We start from the raw sequence: 22,821 nt of genomic DNA, 5'->3' as shown, positions 1-22,821 counted from the left end.
CAACTGAGCCATCCAGGCTCCTCTGGCAGAGCCTTTTAAAACTCAGTTTTTATAGGTTTTGTTCAGAGCTGTTTTCAACCTTTGTCTTTACTATCAGAAATGCAATCATTTTATTCCATTTCTATGAGGCTGACTTGCAGGCCTATCCCTATACTACCTCTCCTCTCATCTGATTATGGATTATGTAAAAAGGCTTCCCCGAGGTTTGTTATAGCGTTCTAGAAACACTGCCCCTAGAACTAAACACAGAATTCCACTTAAAATTCTCTGTGATAAAAGTTATGTGGGTAGGAGAATATTTCTATTTTGTTTCTAATACTCTTAATTATGCCTGTCTGTTTTGGCCACTGCGGCACATCAGGGTAATGTCCTCAGAAAATCATCTATTCTGATAGTAGTCTCAACAAGCCATTTGGAATAAAGACAGTAAGATGAGTTCACCTGTGTGGACCCATCGAATAAGTAATAAGAGCATGGCCCAGCTTCCTATCTAAATAATGTTGAATACTTTTCTCTAATGCATTCCCTTAAACTTGTTCATTTGATCCTCATGATGTTTCTCTGCCAGTTTAGACTCTAGAGATTTTCCTATAGTTTATACACATTGACTTGGCATTTCATTACTCTTTTTTTTTTTTTTAAAGATTTTATTTATTTATTTGACAGAGAGAAATCACAAGCAGATGGAGAGGCAGGCAGAGAGAGAGAGAGGGAAGCAGGCTCCCTGCTGAGCAGAGAGCCCGATGCGGGACTCGATCCTAGGACCCTGAGATCATGACCTGAGCCGAAGGCAGCGGCTTAACCCACTGAGCCACCCAGGCACCCCTCATTACTCTTTTTTTGTAAAAGCTTGTATGACTTGCTAACTTGGAGATTTTCTTTTTTTTTTTTTTAAGATTTTTATTTATTTATCAGAGAGAGAGGGGGAGAGAGCGAGCACAGGCAGACAGAATGGCAGGCAGAGGCAGAGGGAGAAGCAGGCTCCCTGCTGAGCAAGGAGCCCAATGTGGGACTCAATCCCAGGACGCTGGGATCATAACCTGAGCCGAAGGCAGCTGCTTAACCAACTGAGCCACCCAGGCGTCCCTAACTTAAAGATTTTCATATGTTGTTTGTCCAATTATTTATACCAAATGTAAAATAAGAATTGTCATGAAATGGATCTATAAAAAATTTTATGCAGTTCATTCAGAGAAGTGTTCATTTATTTTATTTTCTTTTGTCACTACTAAATAAGCTTCTTATTCAGACAAAGTAGATACATTATTTTAAATGTAACACTTTACAAAAGTCTTCCTTCATGACTATTTTAACTGTATTATACCTATAAGTGGCCTTTTATTAAAAAAAAAAAGGCATTTGTATTTTCTCAAAGAGCTCTCCAGATATCCAATTTATGGCTAGTTTCTAAAGAATTTGTGAGAGAATATGAGGACCTTGAGGGCAAAGGGATGGCCCTTCTTCAACTTTTATCACCAGTACCTCTCACCTTGTCCATTAGGAGAGCTCAGCAAGTCTTTGTTCCACTGAAGTTGTACTGTGCCTCTTAGTAGCATCTCAAATTTTCTTCTGTAGCCTAGGATTTTCAATTGATACAGAGTTCATTAGCTTATTGAGTATGAAAGTGAGGTTCACCAAGAACATCATACACCTCCCTTAGCCCTGCCAAGTCAGAGTCCTTTTGTCAAGGACTTATTCCTCCAGCAAATGGATATTTATAAGTTGGACCTCTGTGTATAGAATGCCCTCTATTTCCAATCATCATCCCTAAACTCTCAGCTAAAAAGAAACAAAACACAGATGAAATCAGAAATATGGAACACTGAAAGAGAAAAGGATATTCACGTTGTGTATCTTTGACATAATCACCATCTCCTTTCATCTGACTCAGAGAAAAGCATCCTTTAGCATTATATTTTTCTCACTTTACTGATGAAGATGAAGTTGTACATTAGAAATTAAGTCACTTGCTGAGAATCGAACAGTTACTTGGAATCAAAGATGACATTGAAACTCAGGTCAGTCTGACTATGTCTTTGTATGTATCATCTGATACCAAGCCTGAAAATAACACAAACTCAACCATGTCTGACAAAATGGATGTGCAATAAGTAAGGGATGAATGAAAGTATGAATGAGTAGTTGCCTCTAATATTTGTACTACTTCTGCATATTCTACCACTTTTTCAAAGGGATTGTTCTGGATTGCAGTATCGAAGCTGTCAGATTCAGCATACCATTTACTTTTAGGACAGGACAGTCATGTTCCAAAGCAAAAATAATGATAAAAGCTAGAGGCAAGTCACGAGGCTGGAATAAAATGTATGCAATTAAGGATCTGGAAAGAACAAAAGCAGCCACTAAGGGGGAAAGAAAAAAATCAGCAAGATTTTAACTATCCAAGGGTAGGGACACCAGATGATAGAATTTGAACTTTAAGAGCAAACACCAAAGCACCGTCTCAACAGGTCAAGGCATGTGAGGCAATGTCTATCAGGGAAACATATTTCTACAGTCCTCCAATTCCTGATCTCTTCCCTTCTATGGCTGACTTGATCAATATCTGTGTACCCAGTCATTTTGCTTTCTAATAGAATTTTATATCTTCAGTGTGAGCTGACCGTGATTCCAAAAGTGTGAGTTCTGTTTAGCATTTAGGGTGTATTGAAGTAATCTGTTTCTGTCAAACGCTGTTTTTGGCACTTGACAAATATTGGTTGGGTATTTGGAATGAAAATACAGACTTAATGACATTGGATGGGTATCTAAACAATTTGAAGTGATTAATATCTAACTGATTTTATGATTATTCCATAAAGATCATCGCCCTTGCTTTTAAATTGCTCACACTCTAACGATGGGTTCCAAACAATTTAAGTAGTATACCTTGCATTAAGTGAGATCGGTTTTCACAGAGTTTTACAAAGTCTTCATAAAATTAATTTACCTGAATTCAATGTACTAACTTTAACCAGTCAATTTTAACTAATAATTATATTCAAATGAACATTTATGTGCATACTGATGCAGGTTCCAACTGAAATGAAGACATCTCTCTTCAAAAAGCTGTTCATGATTAAGAGAAGAAGGAAGAAAGAAAGGAAGGAGGGGAGGAAGGCAGGGAAACAAACTTGGATTATAGGTTTTTAGACCTAAGACCATTGTTATTTGCATAGCTGTACAGTGCATTAAGAAGCTTGGGTCTGTTGTGCTCACTTTCTTTTTTCTTTTATTTAACAATCTTTGATGTTTAATTTTTTAAATTAACATATAATGTATTATTTGTCCCAGGGGCACAGGTCTGTAAATCATCGGACTTACACATTTCATAGCACTCCCCATAGTACATACCCTCCCCAATGTCCATAACCAAGCCACCCTATCCCCACCCCCTACCCCCAAGCAACCCCGTTTGTTTCATGAGATTAAGAATCTCTTATGGGGGCGCCTGGGTGGCTCAGTGGGTTAAAGCCTCTGCCTTCGGCTCAGGTCATGATCCCAGGGTCCTGGGATTGAGCCCCGCATCCGGCTCTCTGCTCAGAGGGGAGTCTGCCTCCCTTCCTTTCTCTCTCTGCCTGCCTCTCTGCCTACTTGTCTATCAAATAAATTAAAAAAAAAAAAAAAAAAAAGAATTTCTTATGGTTTGTGTCCCTCCCGATCCATTTTGTTTCATTTTTTTCCTTCCCTACCCCCTACAACCCCTGCCCTGCCTCTCGAATTCCTCATATCAGAGAGATTTGAAGCTCTTGACATATGAATGTTATCATCTCCATTTACATACATGGGAAAAGTGATGAATAATGCACACACATCCATTAGCCTTAAGCAGTCTCTCAACACATTTGAGCTCTACCTATAGTTATTTCAATGGTTCAAATACAGCAGAAAAACTTAAAAAGTACAGTGTTGTTATCATTTGTTTATCAGACACAGAAAATATTTTATATATTATAGAGATCCTTTCAGATCCTTTACTTTCTAATTGAAAAAACAAAGTAGGAAATCCAAATCCTGTTTTGATATTTATAAATGATAGTTAAAATTCAATATAATTAGAACTATAAGAATGTGTGGTTTTATAAGCATATAACACTATATGGGAGAACAGGGAAATATTGGGAGGAAATTGAGCACAGCACATTTCCATGAATGAACAGACCTGGAGTTTTAAACCAAACCCTCTAATTACTTTTTCTGTATGTTCTTGGGCAAAGCAATTTATCTCTCTAGGTCTCTATTATAATCCAAGATGGGGAAAAGATAGTTTGACCATGGTGTATGGAGGGCAGCATTAGCTCAGATTCATTTTCATTTGATACACTTACTTTTTTTGATAGCATCACTTGAAGTAAATCTTTATCATTCCTAAACTCTGGTTAGCAGACCCACTATTTAACATAATAGTTTAAAAGCAGCCTTAACACATTCCTGTGAGAAATTTAAGATCATATATGAACAAAGAGAGAAGACTTCTTTCCTTATGGTTGCTTTATGCTTCTCTTCCTTCCTTTCCTCTCTTTTTCTTGCCTTGCAGCCCTTTCTGTCTCTATCTTATCTTTATCTCTGTCATCGGTATTCCTCTCTCCTGACAGGCTTTTCTGTTGCACTCCTACGTGCCTCCACATAGCTAACCAATACCCTGACTTCACGCGTCTAGTCAAGCCAAAAGTCACTTAGAGATTTCTGTGTCAACATTTTAAAAATCTGAGTCTTAGAACCTGATTAACACATTGCAACCAATTTATTGGATGCCTCATGGTTAATTGCTCACTGCTGGTGTAATAATCTAGGGAAAGGGGGCAGGTGTGGGAGGTGCTGCAGGGTAAGGGCCAATGCACTGCAGGAGCTAAATCCTGTAGGACAAAAGCCTCTTTCTACAAAACAAATAAACAACAAACAAAAAAACACATAATGAACTGGACAGATGCTCCAAACTGAATTTCCCAACTGTGGATTCTATATTTTATGATGAATATCAATGTCAGAGACTGCTCATTAGGTTCATGGTGGATAATATAATTTATTTAGAATATCCTGGGCAGCCAATTGGGCATTAGGCCTTGAAGCCTTAGCCCACTAGGTCACTACCTTGTTTTCATTCAAGTGTACACTTTTCATCTTTCTTTTATAAATACTTAGAAACACTTTTGCCTCACAATTTAATTCAAAATAAGTAAAACCCTATTATAGTGAATAACTAGAAATTGTTATTTGGATAATTTATCCTACAGAAGAAATGTATATATATTAACATATAAATTGAATACAAACACACACACACACACACATACACATATTTGAAACAGGTTGGGGCGCCTGGGTGGCTCAGTGGGTTGAGCCGCTGCATTTGGCTCAGGTCATGATCTCAGGGTCCTGGGATCGAGTCCCGCATCGGGCTCTCTGCTCAGCGGGGAGCTTCCTCCTCTCTCTCTGCCTGCCTCTCTGCCTACTTGTGATCTCTCTCTGTCAAATAAATAAATAAAATCTTTAAAAAAAAAAAAAGATTGAAACAGGTTGGCTGGCACATGGAAATCCTACATTTCTAATAGTTTCATGGCTCTTCTTCATAGTGGAGTATGAAATTTGTCCTTTTACTTTTGCTATTAACTCTGGCAAAACAAAGTAAACAAAATGCTGGGAACATTTATAAAGGAAATTATAGATTTTTTTTTTAGACTTCTGAATTTTCTGACATATTGATTACTCAAATAACTTTTCGGAACAAGTAAAACTACCTTATAGTAATTTATATTTGTCTTTTAAATTGCTGATTTTCATAAGCAGCATTTGTCAGTAGAACATTTGACTTCTATTTCTCTTTCTGTAGTAATGATAGCTGTTCCAGTCACCATTTGTCTTAACCATGGATATTTATCACCTAAGAATTTTCCAGTTACAAATGGTAGAAAACTCTGTTCAAGTCAGTTTAAGTAAAAAGAGAAATTCAGTGACTCAGATCACTAAATAAATCAAGGAATACTGATTTTGGCATGGCCAGATTTAGGGCTTCAAAATAGTTCCTCAGGACCTGTGTTTTCTCCATTTGGTTCACTAAACAAATCTGGTCCATTATTATGCTAATTGCGAGTAATCTGAACTGTCAAATATCTGTTTTAAATTCTTATTAAATGGAGAAGTATTCTTCTAAATAATTTTTGGGCACTGTACCAGTCAGAGTTCCACCAGAAAAATAGAACCAGCAAGATTCATGAATATGTATAGATTTCTTACAAGTATTGATATGTGGTAGATGAAAATGCTTAGGACAGGCAGTCTTAGAAAGGGCAGGCTGAAAGTCTTGGGCAAAGCTGCTAGTAGTATCCACAGGTAGATATTCTTCCTCATGGAGACTTTGGTTCTGCTCTTAAAGCTATTCAATTGAGTAGAATAAATGCACCCAGATTATAGGAAATAATGTCCTTTGTTAAATTTAGCTGATTATATATGTTAATCAGATACACAAAACATCTTCACGGTAACACCTAGGTCAGAACTGAATTGAATCAAGGGAGACTGTCTTGTTAAATAGACAGGCGAAGCTGAATATCAATCATAGGCACTGATATTTGAAGAAAAAAGACATGGAGAAGGAGGAGCAAACAGCAACTTAAAATTCTAACACAGATGTGATTCAAATAACCTCTTCTCTGAAAAACTGAATGGCCTCCATGTAAGAAATTACTGAGATTGCGACAAGATTACCATTATTGAATAGCCTACTATTTTTAATATTTTGACTATGACACTAACAAGAGCTTGTTAGAAGGCCTTCTAACAATCAGCAGAGCTACACTACCAACTTTTCCTGAGTATTCATAAATTGTAAAGTACATTTATCTTCAATGATCTTGATTCCTATTCCCTCCAGAGGGACATAGGAATTCCCTATTGTATTACCAGAACCTTCAACATAGTAGATGCTCACTTAATATTTCTGAAAAGAAAGAATGATTAGGGAAGGGAAGGGAGGAGTAGATACAGGCATATTTTCAATATTTTGCTATTACTAATAAAGTTATGGGGATAACTTAGTGCCTTCATTGTCTCTTATTTGTGAATATGTCTCGTCAAGATAAATTTCTGGAATAGAGATTGCTGGATCACTTTTCTTTTAGATATTGCCCAAATTTGCTCCACACTGATTATAGGAATTAGAGATTTCAGGAAGCTCCCCAGGTGATTATTGTATCCAGTAAAGCTTAGAAGTCAAGTATTCACTTTTTTTAATATTAATTCTCTTGTCAAAAAAAAAAAAAAGTGCACCTGTAGTACTATAAGTAATGCAGTATTTACTAGCATAGCTGCCAATTTGTACATCCTTACACACTGATTGTTGAAGGAACCCCTGAAGCTCAGCCCAGTCAAGAAACTCTGGTGTAGGGGCAGCTCACAATTATAAAAATAGTTGTTTTTCTAACTCAGTGGGGACAGTCAATTCCCTTCACTAGCTTCCCTCGTCTTCTGCAGTCTTACGTACATGCAGCCTAAGCTTGATCCTTCATTTCTGCTTAAAACTAAACCAAGAGATTTGGATAACATCACTTATGAAGAAGTTATTGATTTACAGAATTTTGCCTTATTTTTTTTCTAAGTACATCTTTCCTTCACAGCTAGGAAAGTGAACATCAAAGAAATCTTTATTCTCTTTACACTGCTATTTTATCTGTATAACCATATGAGTTTATCATCATTACAGTATTATTACACAATCTATTCCAACGGCAAACTGAGATGTGTACAAGTATAAATAACAAATAATATACAAGAAAACTGTGCTGTAAAATTTCATTTTTCTACATACTGTTTTCCCCCCACTTAGTAAGAATTTAAAATAGAAATTGACAGTTCAGTTAACTGGCAATTAGCATAGCAATGGACCAGATTTGTTCAGCAGTCCACAACTTCATGGATACTTACCTTAGTCACTTCTGAGACAACCATCTGTGTTATTTCAGCTCAGAAAAATGTCTTCATAAACCAATAGGACTTCCTTAATGAAGAAATTAGGTTATACACCTCTGCATATCTCAAAGAGCAACTTCTTGACATCTAATATATTACTGCAAATATCTTACTGTTCCACATGAATCAAGTATATTGAGCATGAGCCTTTGGATATTGACATCCTGTAAACTGACCCTTGAAGGACTCCTAAAATAGCATTGCCCTTGGTCATGAAGTTAATATACCTAGACTATAAAATCCATTCTTCATATTAAATGGAATGGTACCTTGAGATCTTATAAGACAGGTAGACTTAGACTTTCTGAGAGAAATCTGAAGTCACAATATACTTAAGAAATATATTTTATGAAAGTTGTTATACTAGAAGGCTACTCTCTATTCACCTTGTTCCCAGTCAATTAATTATCAAGTCCTATTGACTAAGATCCCAAAATATTTCTGAACTTTCTTCTCTTTTCCATCCTCAGCCCCTGTACTAATGTGTAACTACCAAACTAATATATTCTTGTCTAATCTCTTAGTACTTTCAAACCAGCCTACTCATGGGTGGCAGTATTCTTAAAATTCTCATTGGTTGTATTAAATATCCTACTTTAAAGTAAACAAAGTAGCAAGTTTTTGCTAGATACTAGATACAGGTCGTCTGACCCTCTTAGGAATACAGCTAAGTATTGTTATAATCTGGTATCTGTATTTAAGTAGAAAGGAATGCTGAGGAGATGCCATTAAAAATGAAAATTGGCCAGGCACTGGGAAACCAAGTCTTACCATGAACCCATCACTAATGCCTACAAATTCTCTAAAGGGAGCTATATATAAAAAAAGATAGTGTAATTGGGCGCCTGGGTGGCTCAGTGGGCTAAACTGCTGCCTTTGGCTCAGGTCATGATCTCAGGGTCCTGGGATCGAGTCCCGCATCGGGCTCTCTGCTCAGCAAAGAGCCTGCTTCCTCCTCTCTCTCTCTCTGCCTGCCTCTCTGCCTACTTGTAATCTCTCTCTGTCAAATAAATAAATAAAATCTTAAAAAAAAAAAAAGATAGTGTAATCAAACTAAGACAACAATGATTTATTGTTAGCTAATGATTTGGGTTCCAAGTAGAATTCCATTGGGCTGTGCTGGATAATGTGGAAAATGTATTTATTTCCCTAAGCTAGAACGGCCTTATCCATATTTTTCCCCCTTTAGTCCAATTTCAAGTCTGAGTTATAGATTTTATTGATCCAATAGGACAAAGTCAGTCCAAAGCCTTTGTGAGTGTGTGTTTGGAGGGGGGAGGGAGAGAGAGAGAGAGAGAAGGAGAGAGAAGAGAGGGAGAGTGAGAAGGAAGAAGGAGGGAAGGAAGGAGGGGAAAAAGGAAGGAAAGGAAAAAAAAGAAGGAAGAAAATGAATGAATGGACAGACACATGATGAGGTCCTGAGCATGCAATACTGAATAAAGCATGTCGCTCTCGCCAGCAAGAACGACTCAGAGACTCATGCAGCCGCGAACCTTTTTTATTAATCGCTTTTTTCTTCCTCCTCCTCTAACCCCGGGTGCATGGGTTTTTATGCAGGCAGTGTTAACCAATCAGAATGCAGTGCTCATACACCTCCCGCGTGAGTGGACCTAAATGAACAGCCAATCATATTCAGTCCCTTACAGCTCTTATAGTAGGCCTCCTATACTGGCTCCCGACAAAAGCAGATATGTCCTTTGTCTTCTAGGAGTTTATAGTCTACTTAGTAAACAGATCTTAAACATACCGTGTGTGTGTGTGTGTGTGCTGTATCTTTTATGCAAGTAAAATAAAGAAGAACATTGTAAAAAATACAGAATGACATGAAATTATATCAGATGGACCTAACTAATATTGGAAAGGTAGGAAAGGTTCCCCTGCCCCCCTCCCCCCCAACAGGAATTGACATGTAGGTTGAAATCTAAAGTCAAGATTGAGATACCATGGCCTGAATTACTTTCCAGACTGGGGGACAGGATATGTGAAGTGCAGAATGGAAGATAAAACGGTTTATTCAAGAAACTGAAACATGGCCAAAGTGTTAGAAGTATAGAAGTATACCACTAGAGGGCCAAGGTATTAGAAGTAGGGAAGTATACCCGTAGATGATGCTGGAGAGATAGGCAGAGACTAGATCATGCTCACCATTGTTGGTAATGTTAGGAATATGAGGTTTTATGCTGACTGCTATTAACAGCTATAGAAGGGTTTTATTATACATTATCCCCTTTTCATCTTAATAAGATTCCTTTGGCATCAATGAGGAGAGTGGTTTTAAAGAAATAAGAAACAGAGATGAGTTATAAGTCCCCAGGCAAGAGATGATGGTGACTGGGTTTAGAAAAGAGAAACAGAACTAAATAAATATGGGATTTGAGATATATTTTGAAGCTACCAGTGTTAGGATGTGGTGATGAACTAGATGTAAAAGATAAGGTAGAAGTTACAGAGGATAAATTCCTGATTTCTGGAATGAGTGATTGGGTAAAAAGTGACAGTATTCATCAAAACAAAATGAGGGGATAAATTTTGTAAGAAAGAACAAGAATTTACTACTGGATATGTTACATTTAAGATGCCTCAAAGAATTTCAATGCAAATATCAAAAAGGCAACTGTATTTATGAGTTAGAATCTCAGAAGACAGGTTAGAATATAAAAGAGTTATTATAATATTAATGAAAATCATGGAAACTTTAAAGACTTCTTTATGAGAAAATTTAGGGATTCCACATCTGAACCTGGGAACCTCCAGTTTTAGAATCCTGGCCAGGATACAGAAAGAGGTAGTGGAAAAGGTAGCTAAGATAAAGCAATCAAGAAGTAAGAATACCTTGGGGCGGCTGGGTGGCTCAGTGGGTTAAGCCACTGCCTTCGGCTCAGGTCATGATCTCAGGGTCCTGGGATCGAGTCCCGCATCGGGCTCTCTGCTCAGCAGGGAGCCTGCTTCCTTCTCTCTCTCTCTGCCTGCCTCTCAGTGTACTTGTAATTTCTCTCTGTCAAATAAATAAATAAAATCTTTAAAAAAAAAAAAAAAAGAAGGAAGAATACCAATACAGTGCTAAAAGAAAAAAAAAAATCAAAAGGAAGAAAGGGATTAACTTGGTCTAATGCTATAGAAAGGTTAGTAAAAAGGGCTGAGAGAGGTTTAGATACATGTTAAGTAACTGGCAATCTCTGTAGGTTAAAAAAAAAGTGGAATGATAGAATGGTGGGGTTGGAGGAGATATCAGTGAGGTAGAAGGATGATTGAGAGGAATAACATTCAGCTTGTATGAAAAATTCTTTGCAGAAGGTTGGATGCAAATGAAGCCTAGAGAGAAAGGGCCAGAAATGGAGAGTGTTTCGAGGCTAAAAGAAAAGGTTTGTTTCAGGATGATAAATAGTAGAGCAAGCTCATATGTTAAAGGTAAGATTTAGTAGAAAAGGAGAGGTTAAAAATGCAGAAAGAAGTGGGAATTATTGAAGCCAAGTTTCAGAGGAGATGGGATGTGTATATGTGTTCCTGTTCACTTTGTATTGGATTCAAAGACCAGAGGAGGCTTCCATATGCATTACAAAAGGAGAAGGTGGGAGAGAATTAATGTAGATGCAGATGGGTTTTAGCTGGGGCTGTAAGAAAGCAGAGTTGCTTTTTGATGTGCTCTCAATTCTCTATCCAATAAGAGGAAAGATCATCCTCTGAGAGTGGAGTAGGCTGGAATGGGGTGAATTAGAAGGCAGGGAACAGTGGGAAAGAAATGAGAAATAGAATTTGAAGGTTGGCTGAACGGCAGAGAATGGAGAGGGTCAGCGGGGACAATGTCTCAATGAACTCGAAGAGTTATTGCAGTGAGAGCACCTGCACAATACGATAGAAAACACTGCCAAGTGAAAGAATAAGAAGCTCTTGTATGTGTTGGGGGTGGGGAGGGGTATCTCTTTCAGTGAAGGTAAAATTTCTGGTGATGACAAACAATATAGTTTTTATCATGATGGAAATTTGTGGTTGAAATGTACTGGAAATAAAAGGTCAGATGCAGAGAGGAGGTCAAGAAAGCAAGGGAAAAGTTGTGGGATCCATTTATCCTGTAGATACTTCCCTAGTTTGGTTGTGGTCAGAAAGAGAGAAAACTGGGCACTGACTCTTAAATAAAAATAATTAGATTAAAAAAAATCAGAAGGTTGGGCACCTGGGTGGCTCAGTGGGTTGAGCTGCTGCCTTCGGCTCAGGTCATGATCTCGAGTTCCCGGGATCGAGTCCCGCATCGGGCTCTCTGCTCGGCAGGGAGCCTGCTTCCTCCTCTCTCTCTCTGCCTGCCTCTCTGCCTACTTGTGATCTCTCTCTGTCAAATAAATAAATAAAATCTTTAAAAGAAAATCAGAAGGTTGACAGATGATTCTTTGAGGATGGATGTGATTTATGAGACTCTCAATAAAGCAGGAGGTGTTACAAAATAAGAGGAAAATAATAATCTAGAATTAATAATGGGTCAGGGCACTGATTTTGTATCTACCCCTGAGGTTCTTGTTAGGGGCCCATATTTCCTTTTCTTTCTTTCTTTCTTTCTTCCTTCCTTCCTTCCTTCCTTCCTTCCTTCCTTCCTTTCTTTCTTTCCTTCTTTTCTTTCTTCTAAATTAAACTCCTTTTTTATAGTTATGATTTATTTATTTAATAAATAAATACAATAGTAGTGAGAAAGTATCTATTGTAAATAAATATAATAGAGAGTGAGAGAATGAGTGAGATAGTGAGTGATAGAGTGCATGAGCAGGGAGGAGAGGGGCCCTGGAATATTGACCTGAGCCCAGGGCAGACACTTAAGTGACTGAGCCGCCCGTGTGCCCCAGGAGCCCACGTTTTCAATGACTGCTGGGAAATATGACCTCAGGAGGTGCTAAGTTTCAGTCAGTAAAGGTAAAACATTGGAAACTACATGAAGGGTATAGTCTTAGAATATTGGGGCATTTATGATCATGGAGTAGAGTTTCAGAGGGCAGATCAGAAGGGGTTTGGTAGGAAGAGATGAGGTTTGTCTTAGATAAAGAAGAGTTTCTAAGAATTCCAATTATGGTCTGAAAATAATGACTGCTGGTTGGTGAAAATGTGAAGCCAAATGTGTCATTATCTTCCAGGCAGTTAGATGTGACAGGTCCAGTTGAGCCATGGGTAGAAGGAATGAGTGAATGAACATAAACCACATGGTTCTTTTCTTGGAGAATAGAGGAAGTGATGCAAGTAAGCAGGTCAATTTGGACCATCTTTTTTCTTCCTGATAGGGTCAATACTTTACCCTCAGGCACTGACAACCCAGAGAGATGATTAAGTTTTTGTTTTTTTTTTCCCCCACTGTGTCCCAATGTGTGTTAAGCAGTGATGAAATACCTATGTGACAAAGAGAAAAATAATAATAAAAAATAATGTGCAGATCTATTTTTCTCTCTCCCCCCACTCCAAACCCCAAGAGAGAGAGAGATTATGTGCGTGCCAGTGGGTTGGGGTTGGGCAGAAGAAAAAGAAGAGAAAGAATCTTAAGCAAGCTCCAAGCCCAGTGCAGAGTGGAAAGCTGGGCTTGATCTCAGGATCATGACCTGAACTGAAATCTAGAGTCAGATGCCTAGCTAATGGAGCCACCCAGGGCCCCCTCTTTACCTTTTTTTAACCACTCCCTCTTTCCAATGGTAGGTTTATTAATTGCTGAGTTGAATCTTGTCTCTCAGAATATGGAAAATGGAAAACAAATGGAAGGAAAGCCAAAGATACTAAGGTTTCTTATTTTTTATTATTTGGTTAAAATCATAAAAAAAGATGAGTTCAAGGCAGTGTTGGGGTCAGGTATAGATTGACGTTGGCTGTATTTGAGTTTGTGAGAGAGTTTAGCCAGCTGGAATTAGGGAAGAACGTTTGGAAATCTATGGTTTGAGTATATATTCAGTTTTTTAAAAAATGAAAGGCGATTTTTAAAAATGATTTTATTTATTTATTTGACAGAGAGATAGAGAGCACAAGTAAGCAGAGCAGGAGGCAGAGGAGAGGGAGAAGCAGGCCCTCCACTGAGCGGGGAACTTGACCTGGGGCTCAATCCCAGGAGACTGGTCATGGCCTCAGCCGCAGGCAGATGCTTAACTGACTGAGCCACCCAGGCACCGCGGAAGGATGATTTTTTTTTTTTTAATGCTGTTCATTAATAGTATCCTTCTTTGTCTTCTCATGGGAGGTTGCAAGAAAGGTTGCAGATGTTTTCTATTTATGCAAGATTGATTTTTTTTTTTTAAGTGACCCAGTGTCAAGATGGGAGTTTTTTGAGGATTAAATATAAAAGTCATAAAATGATTGCTTTATTTATTTATTTATAATTAATATACAATGTTATATTAGTTTCAAGTGTGTAACATAATGATTTACCAATCCTGTACATTACTGAATGCTCACCAAGATTATAAATACAGTCATCATCTATTACCATATATTTTAATATTGATTATATTCCTTCTGCTGCATCTCCATGATATAATTATTTTCTAGGAGGAAGTTTGTGCCTCTTAATCCCCTTTATCTATATTACCCACCCTCCCATCTACCTCCCCTCCTGAAGCCATAAATTTGTCTCTGTATTAGAGAATCTGTTTTTGTTTGTTCATTTGTTTTTGTATTAGATTCCACATATGAATGAAACCATATGGTATTTGTCTTTCTCTGACTTCTTTCACCTACCATAATACCCTCTCGGTCTACCCCTATTGTCAGAAGTGGCAAGATCTCATTCTTTTTTATGGCCAGGTAATATTATAAATTATAATATATAATCTTTATTCATTCATCTGTTGATGGACACTTCTGTTGCTTCCATATCTTGACTATTTTAAATAATACTGCAATAAACATGGGGGTGCATATACCTTTTCAAATTAGTGTTTTCATTCATTTAATACCCAATAGTGGAATTACTGGATCATATGGCATTTTCATTTTTTTTTTTAAAGATTTATTTATTTGACAGAGAGAAATCACAAGTAGACAGAGAGGCAGCCAGAGAGAGAGAGAGGGAAGCAGGCTCCCTGCTGAGCAGAGAGCCCGATGCGGGACTCGACTCCAGGACCCTGAGATCATGACCTGAGCCGAAGGCAGCGGCTTAATCCACTGAGCCACCCAGGCGCCCCGGCATTTTCATTTTTAATTTTTTGAGAAAACTCCATATTGGTTTCTACAGTGGTTGCACCAATTTATGTTCCCACCAACATGAGTTCCCTTTTCTCCACAGTCTTTCCAACACTTGTTATTTCTTGTCATTTTCACTAACCTTTCTAATTGGTGCGAAGTGATATTTCATTGTGGTTTTGATTTGCATTTCCCTGATGATTAGTGATTTTGAGCATCTTGTGTCTGTTGGCCATCTAGATGTCTTCTTTGGAAAAATATCTAGCCAACTGCTTTGTCCATATCTTGATCAGACTATTTCTTTTTGGTGCTTAGTGTATTAGGTCTTTCTGTATATTTGGATATTCACCCCTTATTAGATATGTCATTTACAAATATCTTCTCCCATTTGTTTTATTTAGAGTTAACGTTAACTCTAAATAAAAAGTGGTATGATATTTGATTGTCCAATATCTTCAGGACAAGAGTGATCTAAATAGAACATTAAACAATGTAGTGGTTTCTTATGGCTCTTAACTTCTAAGTATAGAAACCCACCAAAGCCAACTCAAATATACAGAGATTTCCTGAGATAATATGGAAAATCATACATGTTCATGCAACTAAAGATAAGAAATAAAGATGGACTCTGTGGGGCCCAATTCCTCACTCAAGGATTACAGGGCTCATTTCATTCCGATTTTCTGTCTCATGGCTCACCCACTTCTATGTACACATTCCAATATTCCTCTTCTCTCACTGCCCCTGTCCCCATCCTCACCCCAGCTGTTCCTCTTGCCCATGTTAGCACAACTGCCACTAGGTGGCCTTCACATTTCTGGGTTTAGATATTTAGAAAAAGGATCTTGGTGACTCAGCTAAACCTACAATTTGTTTTCATTTCTATGGCATGCTCCTCATTGATCTAATTATCTGTCAACAGGAAGGAGAGGGATGCTATTGGTACCTAAAGCTGCCCCTCTCTGGAACATTATCTGGGTGGAGCAGGTTGAGGTAAATAAGGATGTTAAATGGGTCAGCCACATTGAGTGACATGTCTAATATATGTATACTTCTGGGGGAATCATTAGTGGGAATGTTTCCAGAATATAGAGTAGCCAGCAGAGAGCCAGAATCTGTATGTCAAGTTTAATTTCTGTGTGTTTATGTATGAACTAAAAACCAAGTTTGAGAGAGATTTTTCAAACAATGAAAGCAAAAACCTTAACAAGTAAAAATCAATAAATAACTGTCTTGAACAGTCTTGGCTAGGCAGAGAAAATAGTTTGTTTATCATCCACATCCCTTAAGTAGCAGGAGCTAATAGAATTTGAATTTAAAGCTTTTACTCCAAAGACTCATTACTCTTTCAGATTTACGATTGCACTTTAGAATTACAATGCTAAATATTTAATATTTCTACTTTAGTTCTGAATGTACTTAAATTACTCTATATAATGTGGAAAATTGCTTTCTCTTTCAATTTTTTGTATACACAATGGAAGAAAAAAGTTGTATTACTATGATATTATTTGAGTAACAATTATTTTTATTTTTTATTTTTAAAAAATTTTTTAAAATGTATTTATTTTCAGCATAACAGTATCATTATTTTTTCACCACATCCAGTGAGTAACAATTATTTTAAAAATATGACTGAAAAACAAAGTTCCGAATATAATCCTTGTCAAGGAAAATACATATTATTTTGCTAAAATATGAAGAAATGCAGTTACCTACTTTAACATGTGATTAATATACATGGATGGTTTCCTAGGACTTAATGAGAACAATGTTTTTGTTTGTTTGTTTGTTTTAATCTGGTAATATGTGTTTATTTGCTCCCATCTCATCAACTCCTTAAACTAAAACTTGCTATGTAATCTCATTTTTCAGCAGTTAAAATGAATAGTAGGTAATTTCATTGTAAGAACTCTGAAAATTTCTGAATTTCATCATGAAGCTATTACCAAAATATTAGGAGTAAGAATATGACACAAAACCAAGGTTGACTATGCAGTTAAAAAGATATGGAGAGGACTCTGATGTGTTTAAATTCCCCTTTGTCCATTATTGGTCAGTACAAAACTGCAGAAGCATCATTTAAAATGTATATCACTGGCAAAAGTAAGTCTTATTTTTATCAGCTAAAGAAAATAAAATATATGTTTAAAATGTCAGTACCTATAACAATTGCTTTGCTTTAAAGTGTAAGGATGATTGGAGCCATAACTCTGTAAGCACAGTGCTCTATCACTGTCTATGAGGGTTCCCCTTGCAACTTTTGATTTATGTCAGGCAAGTTTACCAACAACACTCAAAGTTTCTTACTATCTCCAACTGTATAAAACTTATATATCTATAGTAAAACTTATATATCTATAGTAAAACAGGGCTACTCATATAACCAACAAAGATGTTAGATAAAATCAGTTTCCCGTATCTGATGAGATAAGGAAGCCAACATGATAAACTCCTACCTACTACAGATGCTGAATCAGAAGAACAATGAACTGGATGAATAAAGGACAATTTGATAGAAATATTGCTGTCCTTTGTGAACTAATAGTTAAATATGTCATAGAAATACAGTTAGTAGTTGCAGTATTGTCTTATTTTAATTTAAATTTTTGTGTTAGTGGGAATCAGGTAGAATGCCATTCAAAAAATAAGTGACAGACAAGAGAAGAGCAATCACAATTTAATTTTTTTCATGCTATAAGATAAAAAAAATTTGATATCACAGGAATGAACAGAGAGAGAAAAAATACCATTATTGTAATCCTGAGGGAATGAGGTATAAGACAAATTTTGGAATGGTCCCTTCTATCCACCATAACTTCATCATGGCACTATACTGGGGGCTCTGCTGTACTTGAAGCTGCATCAGCAACTCGTTTTCTGGTAGGAGAAGATGGTGAAAGGGTAACTGAGAACCTAGAAATTAATAGAATTAAGTGTTCAAAAAATACTGAATAAAATGAAGTAAATGAGACTCCAAACTACCACCATTTTTTATGGAGAATTCCATTTTTTATGGACTTTCTGGAGTAGAGCATAGATTAACCCAGTTTCCAAGATCAGAAGTAGTTACTAGAAAGTACAAAACTATGGCAATTCAGTTCAAAAGGTATAACATAATAAAATTATGAGAAAAATCAAGCAAATTCATCATGAAGATATTCTTTAAAACAACTCATTAACCCTTCAGAAATAATCACATTGTGAACAACAAAGGAAGGCTGAAAAGCTATTCGAATTAGAAGAGCCTAGAGAAAAAAAGAATGATTAAATGCAACATACGATGCTGGATTAGACTCTAATCAGAAAAAAAAAGGGGGGGGGAATTTGACAACATAGAACATTATTGGTCAATGAGCATAATTTGAATAAAAGCTATATATTGTATCAGTGTTAACATTTTTTTTTTCAGTGTTGAAATTATTGATTTTGATAGGTGTACCGTGGTTATGCAAGAGAAGGTCTTTGCTTTTAGGAAAATGCAGGCTGGAGTGTTTAGATGTAGCAGGTCATAATGTTTGCAATTTCCTGTCCTGAGTACTAGCAGGACTAGAAATAGCCAGAGGGACAAAAGATGAACAACTCATGAATCTGAGTGAATGTCGTAGATATTCACACGACTATTCTTATAACTTTTCTGTAAGTTTGAAATTATTTTAAAATAATGAGTTAAAAACAAAGGTATGACAAACATTCAAGCTATGGCTCTGGTAATGGCTGATCATGTGGACTTTGAGCTTATTTCCTCTGTAAAATAAAAATAATCCGCCTCTTCTGTCTTAGAGGTACGGATCAGTGACATAGTGGGGTTCACAAAGTACTATTTACTTTTCTAGGATTTGGACAAATATGTTATAGGAAAGAAAAGAGTGATTTTTCAACCCGTATCTCAGATGAAATTTAGTTAGATTTCAGACAGAAACCTTAACTTTTGTTTTCAATCACAATACAACTGTGCCTCAATTAAAGAATGCCCTAAAAGTGAAGCTTTTCTCTGTAACAGTAGTAGGAGATTTTAAACTAAGAGTAAAAATTATTAAAACAAGTAAATTCAAAAAATGCATATAACCATGTGACTATGGGTACTTGCTGCTTACAGTTTTTATGGTATCAGTGCTATTATCCTGGTGAACACTTCCATTTCTTGCATTTCAATTATAAGTGAACAGAACTCATCATAGTCAGTGTTCTGAACTTTGAGAAGGACCAATTTGGTATAAGGAACATCTTTGATGTCTCTACTGGGCACTAGTTTGTTTGTTTTACTGTGTGTTGGGGTTACAAAGATAATACATTCTTTACAGTTCTAGCTCTTTACTATTTCTTCTTCACATACCCAAAGTCCTCCTATTCTTTTGATTTTACTCTTCATTAAAACAGGGGTACTTTGATAAGTCATATATTTATACTTTCCCCCCTATATTTTGACTGAATCTTACTCAGAGCATTACCTCAACCAGTTTTATTATGACCTGGAATAATATGAGAATCACTTTCATCATTCCTGCAATAGATCAATATTACTGAAAATCTTAGAAAAATAAATCATATTTTCCCTGACCGCTTTCATCATCAGCTGGTTCACTCTTCCTCCATAACTAAACTTCTCAAAGCAACTTCTCAAAATTATTGGTATTTTAACAAATGCCGAATTCAACATATTCTTAATCTGAATTATTTTTGTGAAATGATTGACCCAGCCAACCACTCTAGTCTTTTATTCTGGAACTTCTCTCCCTTAGACTTCTAGAAAGTCTGTAATCTCTCTGACCACAGCCTCTGATTTTTATTTGGTTTCATTCTCCATGGTTCTGGACTTGGCACACTTCTCTTTTTTCCCTTTTGGGATTACATGTAATTAAGTCATCTCAAAATGACTTCTGGGTAGTCCCCAACTCCAGACTCATCTTTCCTCTTCAACATCATGTACTTGGCACAATCACCTGCTTTATATCACTATGCCTAGTCTATACATATCACATTATCCATAGTGTGCCAGAGCCTCCAACTCTTTATTTCCAAACCTACCCTTGGATCAGCATGTCTATAGCTCTGTGAAACAGGCCAGTCAGAAAAGGAAACTAGAAAAGGAGAGACATTTTTTATAGAATGAAAAAGAGAGCTTCATATAGCAGGAATAGTGTGTAGTGTTCTACGGTAAGAAATAGGAAAACTAGGTACTCCTTGTAATAATTTAACTTGGGATAGCTATGTGCAAATTGATTTGAAGTGATGAAAGAGGATATAAGATGAAAGCAGGAAAAGAGAGAGAGCAAGTGCAAGTGAGTACATAGGGGCAGAAGTTTGTCAAGCATAACAATAAAATGTGGCACCTTATGCCCTTTTACTTATTTTTTACTAAAATAGAAAAGTTCTTCACCTGAATAGAAAGTTACTTGGAGATAATTTTTAACTTACTGTGATAAATCGGTCTTTCAAGAATATTTAGGAAAATATCTTCTCAGAATAAAATCTGGCTTATACTGTTACAGAACAGTATGCATTAATGTTTAAAAATTAGTCAAAACCTCCTGCAGGAGAAGGAGCTAAATTACAGTTTAAATAATACTGTTTAGTTTGAAATATACCCCATACTGTTAGATAATGCAAGGATGTTGAGAAAAGTAACTAAAAACTAATTCACCAAGTTTGTAAAATCAAATATTCTATACTCTAGGTAATCTTAATATTTCTCAGTCACTGTAAATCAGATTATTCTTGAAATTGTATTTAAGTCAAGGTAAGATAGTCTTCTATTTACAAAGGTAATTTAGTCTCCTGAGTAGGTAATCTTGTTAAAATATTGTCAGGTTAACTGAAATTGATTTGTGTTTACTAAACATAGTGAATACTAATCAAACATTAGACACTGAGGTGTTGGGAGGTATTTAAACCTTTGATAGACACTATTAGTGTTTCACGGAAGGATTATTTTTTGTCTTGGAGGTCAACATTGCTTTTTAGTTTGTTCTTTCAAATAAAGAGAAAATGAGGAGTAATGGCCTGCATTTGCTTTATGAAATTTTGTGGTTTGGGAATATTTGGGAGAATTTGGGATTGGTTTTGGGGGGATTATTTATGTTTTATTTCCTTTTCTACAAACACCACATTTGCTTTTCCATCTGCTTAATTCCATTCCAGGTTTGCTATTCTCTACCACTCATAGCATCATTGAGCTCCACATAATGGCTTTTATAAGAGACAGACATTACTAGGCAATTTGAAAAGCAGGTTGAAGATAAAGCCTGATAGCTCACGTGCCCTGGGCTGGTGACTTGGCTCACTTCCAAAGCTTATACCAAATGGGCTGCGTGCATTCCTGTGGTGTCTGTGTATCAGCTCTATGAGGCTTAAAGAAACATTTCCCCTAATACAATAATAAACCCACCATAATCATCCATTTTGGGGAAATTTTACAGTTGTTGGTTAACCTGCTCCCTTATGCCCTGCAATATTCATTAGCAGATTTCTCTGTTTATGAGTGATATTATATGGAAATGGTTATGGGAAGCTAACAGATGTAACCACTGAAATAAATTAGAAGGAAAAGTTCTGTTTTTTACAGATGGTTGTATTGAATATGCTCCCCCCCCTTTAACATTTAGTTTTCTTTCAACAGAAAACTTTTCTTTACTGACTACGGGAATGTGGCCAAAGTGGAGCGATGTGACATGGATGGGCTGAACAGAACAAGGATAATTGATTCAAAGACAGAGCAGCCAGCTGCACTGGCACTAGACCTAGTCAACAAATTGGTTTACTGGGTAGATCTTTACTTGGACTGTGTGGAAGTGGTGGACTATCAAGGAAAAAACAGACATACTATCATTCAAGGCAGACAAGTAAGTACAATTTTGTTAGAAAATGCAGCTAAGGTGATAAAATGAATGGCGTCATACTAGCAAGAAGACCTAAAATTTGAATTGGAATGTTGAAAATTTCTTATGAAGTCAAGCTGCAAAGGGTCGTAAAGATTGTGATGTATTTCCAATATGGGAGAATGTTCTTTTCACAGTGCATTCCATAATGCCTCTGACTTCCTCCTTTGCTCTATTAAAAGCAAAGCACACAAAACAAAAGGCAACAAAAATAAAATAAAAACAATAAGCAAAAGCAAAAGTCCCACACTTGCAAGAAAAGAATTAGGATAAGACAGATGTTTTGACCTATTAAAAATAAAACTTACTAAAATCTAATTTAAATAGTTTATTTATAAGGAGCTATACTATCCTCTATCCCATGTGGCCTTGGAGATACTGTGCTAACAAAAGCAAATGACTGCTCAGAAAAATAGTTTTATTATTTTCAAAGGTTGAACTAAATTTTGCCTTTTGATATATTCAAGTGCTTCTTAGAATGAGAATTCTGTGAAAGTCACAGAGGTCAAGATCTTTCCCATCTGTATAGTTTTTGCCTTACTGAATTACAAGGTTTTGCAGATAACACTCAATAGACACTTAAAGGAGATCTCTAAGTAGAAATAAGCTTATGCTAATGTACTTTCTCAAATTCAATTTTACCTCAGTGACTGCACTAATTTCTTGTGAGATTCTTATTCTATGGAGACGAAATATGTGAATCCCTTTTCTTTCTTTTGCAATTCAAGATAAAAGTATTCTGTAATGATCCCTTAAAGTTACCTTCCCTTTCTAATCAGTTTTAACAAAAATTCTTTTTCCTTCTTTGACAGACAAACAAATGCACCAAGCTGGGAATATAAAT

The 22,821-nt window shown here is 36.4% G+C and overlaps 1 protein-coding gene across 1 annotated transcript in view; it reads left to right on the top strand.

The window, feature by feature from the left end:
* The window catches only part of LRP1B (LDL receptor related protein 1B), a 1,916,825-nt gene that overhangs the window by 1,066,170 nt on the left and 827,834 nt on the right, over window positions 1-22,821 (top strand). Inside the window, exon 8 of the mRNA XM_082690181.1 lies at window positions 21,719-21,941. Coding sequence (XP_082546307.1) covers window positions 21,719-21,941 — 223 coding nt within the window. The remainder of the gene's footprint in view (window positions 1-21,718; window positions 21,942-22,821) is intronic.

The sequence above is a fragment of the Mustela nivalis genome (genome assembly GCF_964662115.1).
Source record: "Mustela nivalis genome assembly, chromosome: 11".
In the NCBI taxonomy this organism is placed as follows: domain Eukaryota; kingdom Metazoa; phylum Chordata; class Mammalia; order Carnivora; family Mustelidae; genus Mustela; species Mustela nivalis.
Note: the sequence above shows the minus strand (reverse complement) of the source record. Positions and strands in the feature narration are given on the sequence as shown.